General features: G+C 42.4%; 1 protein-coding gene across 2 annotated transcripts in view; it reads left to right on the top strand.

Annotated features, from left to right (window-relative positions):
* The window catches only part of pparda (peroxisome proliferator-activated receptor delta a), a 15,652-nt gene that overhangs the window by 5,757 nt on the left and 4,895 nt on the right, over window positions 1–5,000 (top strand). For both annotated transcript variants that reach the window (XM_034314382.2, XM_034314383.2), the window contains exons 5-7: window positions 3,156–3,349; window positions 3,580–3,783; window positions 4,188–4,431. In XM_034314382.2, coding sequence (XP_034170273.1) covers window positions 3,156–3,349; window positions 3,580–3,783; window positions 4,188–4,431 — 642 coding nt within the window. The remainder of the gene's footprint in view (window positions 1–3,155; window positions 3,350–3,579; window positions 3,784–4,187; window positions 4,432–5,000) is intronic.

Below are 5,000 nucleotides of genomic sequence, written 5' to 3'. Positions count from 1 at the left end.
CATTCATAACCCAGTCACAACCCATTCACAATCATTCATAACCCATTCACAACCATTCATAACCCATTCACAACCATTCATAACCCATTCACAATCATTCATAACCCACTCACAACCCATTCACAACCATTCACAACCCATTCACAATCATTCATAATCCATTCACAACCCATTCACAACCATTCATAACCCATTCACACCCATTCATAACCCATTCACAACCCACTCACAACCATTCATAACCCATTCATAACCCATTCACAACCATTCATAACCCATTCACACCCATTCATAACCCATTCACAACCCACTCACAACCATTCATAACCCATTCATAACCCATTCACAACCATTCATAATCCATTCACAACCCATTCATAACCCATTCACAACCCATTCATAACCCATTCACAACCATTCATAACCCATTCACAATCATTCACAACCCACTCACAACCCATTCACAACCATTCACAACCCATTCACAACCATTCACAACCCATTCACAACCACTCACAACCCATTCACAACCATTCACAACCCATTCACAACCATTCACAACCCATTCACAATCATTCACAACCCATTCACAACCATTCATAACCATTCATAACCCATTCACAACCATTCACAACCCATTCATAATCCATTCACAACGATTCACAACCCATTCATAACCATTCATAACCCATTCACAACCATTCATAACCCATTCACAATCATTCATAACCCACTCACAACCCATTCACAACCATTCACAACCCATTCACAATCATTCATAATCCATTCACAACCCATTCACAACCATTCATAACCCATTCACACCCATTCATAACCCATTCACAACCCACTCACAACCATTCATAACCCATTCATAACCCATTCACAACCATTCATAACCCATTCACACCCATTCATAACCCATTCACAACCCACTCACAACCATTCATAACCCATTCATAACCCATTCACAACCATTCATAATCCATTCACAACCCATTCATAACCCATTCACAACCCATTCATAACCCATTCACAACCATTCATAACCCATTCACAATCATTCACAACCCACTCACAACCCATTCACAACCATTCACAACCCATTCACAACCATTCACAACCCATTCACAATCATTCACAACCCATTCATAATCCATTCACAACGATTCACAACCCATTCATAACCATTCATAACCCATTCACAACCCATTCACAACCATTCATAACCCATTCACAACCATTCATAACCCATTCACAACCCATTCACAATCATTCACAACCCACTCACAACCCATTCACAACCATTCACAACCCATTCACAACCATTCACAACCCATTCACAACCATTCATAATCCATTCACAACCATTCATAATCCATTCACAACCATTCACAACCCATTCATAATCCATTCACAACGATTCACAACCCATTCATAACCATTCATAATCCATTCACAACCATTCACAACCCATTCATAACCATTCACAACCATTCATAACCATTCATAACCATTCACAATCATTCATAACCCATTCACAACCCATTCATAATCCATTCACAACCCATTCACAACCATTCACAACCATTCATAACCATTCACAACCCATTCACAACCCATTCACAACCCATTCATAACCATTCATAACCATTCATAATCCATTCATAATCCATTCACAACCCATTCATAACCCATTCACAACCATTCACAACCATTCATAACCATTCACAACCATTCATAACCCATTCATAACCCATTCACAACCCATTCATAACCATTCACAACCCATTCATAACCATTCACAACCATTCATAACCATTCACAACCATTCATAACCATTCATAACCCATTCACAACCCATTCACAACCATTCATAATCCATTCACAATCATTCACAACCCATTCACAATCATTCATAATCCATTCACAACCATTCATAATCCATTCACAATCATTCACAACCCATTCACAATCATTCACAACCCATTCACAACCATTCACAATCCATTCACAATCCATTCACAACCCATTCACAACCATTCATAATCCATTCACAACCATTCACAACCATTCATAATCCATTCACAACCATTCATAACCATTCACAACCATTCACAACCATTCACAACCATTCATAACCATTCACAACCCATTCACAACCCATTCATAATCCATTCACAACCATTCATAACCATTCATAACCATTCACAACCATTCACAACCATTCACAATCATTCATAATCCATTCATAACCCATTCACAACCATTCATAACCATTCACAACCCATTCACAACCCATTCACAACCCATTCACAACCCATTCATAATCCATTCACAATCATTCATAACCCATTCACAACCCATTCACAACCCATTCACAACCCATTCACAACCCATTCATAACCCATTCACAACCCATTCATAACCCATTCACAACCATTCACAACCATTCACAACCCATTCATAATCCATTCATAATCCATTCATAACCATTCACAACCCATTCACAACCATTCATAACCCATTCATAATCCATTCACAATCATTCATAATCCATTCATACCCCATTCACAATCATTCGTAACCACTCACAACCATTTATAAACAATCATAACTACTCATAACCATTCACACCCACTTAGAATTGTTCATAACTACTGATAACTATTTATAACCATTCACAACCATTCATTAGCATTCATAACCCATTCATAATCCATTCACAATCATTCATAATCCATTCATAACCATTCACAACCCATTCACAACCCATTCACAACCATTTATTACCCATTCATAATCCATTCACAATCATTCACAACCATTCACAACCCATTCATAACCCATTCACAACCCATTCATAATCCATTCACAATCATTCATAATCCATTCATACCCCATTCACAATCATTCGTAACCACTCACAACCATTTATAAACAATCATAACTACTCATAACCATTCACACCCACTTAGAATTGTTCATAACTACTGATAACTATTTATAACCATTCACAACCATTCATTAGCATTAATTACATTCATTACCATTTAAAACCATTTTTAACCATTCATAACCTTTAATTGTGATCATAACCGTGTGTGTGTGTGTGTGTGTGTGTGTGTGTGTGTGTGTGTGTGTGTGTGTGTTAGCGATTCGGTACGGCCGCATGCCTGAGGCGGAGAAGAGGAAGTTGGTGGAGGGAATGTTATCAGACAGTCGGACAGCGAGCAGCTCCAACCTGAAATCTCTGGCTAAAAAAGTGTACAATGCGTATCTGAAACACCTGAACATGACCAAGAGGAAAGCACGCAGCATCCTGACAGGAAGAACCACCTCCAACCCTGTACACACACGCACACATGCACACGCACACGCACACGCACACGCACACGCACACGCACACACACACACACACACACACACACACACACACACCCTGCTGTTATAAAATGTTTGTTCAAAGTGTGTTTAGCTTCATTGTTCTTCTTCTCTCGTGTGCGCACGTGTGTGCGCGTGCGTGTGTGTGTGTGTGTGTGTGTGTGCGCGTGTGTGTGTGTGTTCTGTCCGCTGCAGTTTGTGATCTATGACCTGGGCTCTCTGTGGCGTGCGGAGAGCGGGATGGTGTGGGACAGCGGGGTTCTGAGTGGACGAGCGCAGAAGGAGATCGGCGTTCACGTCTTCTACCGCTGTCAGTGCAGCACCGTGGAGACTGTACGACAAATCACCGAGTTCTCCAAGTGCATCCCGGGATTCATCGACCTGTACCTCAACGACCAGGTACACACACACACACGCACACACAACACGCACACACACATACACACACACACACACACAACACACACACACACACACACACGCACACACACACACACAACACACACGCGCGCGCACACAACACGCGCGCGCACACACACAACACGCACAAAACACACACACACTCACGCACACACGCACGCACACACACGTACCCATGCACCCACACACACCCACACACCCACACACACACACACACGTACGCAAGCGCACACACACTCACACTCACACTACACACTACACACACACACACACACACACACACACACACAACACACACACACACCATCATTATTGTACTCAAGTGCAGTTATAGCAGTGTTTTGGAATAAGTATAAAGTTGCAGTTCTCCACTCGTCCTGTAGGTGACGCTGCTGAAGTACGGTGTTCACGAAGCGATCTTCGCCATGCTGCCATCTCTGATGAATAAGGACGGGTTGCTAGTGGCGAATGGGCGGGGCTTCGTCACGCGTGAGTTCCTGCGCAGTCTCAGGAAGCCGTTCAGTGAAATCATGGAGCCGAAGTTCGAGTTTGCTCTCAAGTTCAACGCGCTGGAGCTGGACGACAGTGACCTCGCGCTGTTCGTTGCCGCCATCATCCTGTGTGGAGGTACGCTGTGACATCACACTGTGACATCACACTGTGACATCACACTGTGACATCACACTGTGACATCACACTGCACTGTGTGTGTAGGAATGTTTACACAGAGTTTCATATAAGACTTGCATTTCAGAGCGGTATTCATTTCACACAGTGTCTGCACCTGGGGGTGTGTACTAAATCTATGTCCAGTTTAAATATGCTTATGCCCCTCCCACATTAACATAAACTCCACCTATTATTGATCTGCAATCGCACATATACTGTACGTACGTATATGAGGATGGGTTCTCTGTTGAGTCTGGTTCCTCTCAAGGTTTCTTCCTGTCACCATCTCAGGGAGTTTTTCCTTGCCACCGTCGCCCTGCTTGCTCATCAGAGACGTCACACACACACTTCACTTTACTTTTGTTTGTGTAAAGCTGCTTTGAGACAATGACCTTTGTAAAAAAGCGCTATACAAATAAAAATGAATTGAATTGAATACGTTCTGTTAAACACTCAATAAACCCTGCATAAGATCCCAGCGTCTCTCCGTCGGCGTCCTCTCTGACACCAGCGTCTCTCCGTCATTG

Source organism: Pangasianodon hypophthalmus, chromosome 20 (genome assembly GCF_027358585.1).
Source record: "Pangasianodon hypophthalmus isolate fPanHyp1 chromosome 20, fPanHyp1.pri, whole genome shotgun sequence".
Lineage (NCBI taxonomy): Eukaryota > Metazoa > Chordata > Actinopteri > Siluriformes > Pangasiidae > Pangasianodon > Pangasianodon hypophthalmus.
The sequence above is the reverse complement of the archived record's forward strand: the minus strand, read 5'-3'. Positions and strand labels throughout refer to the sequence as shown.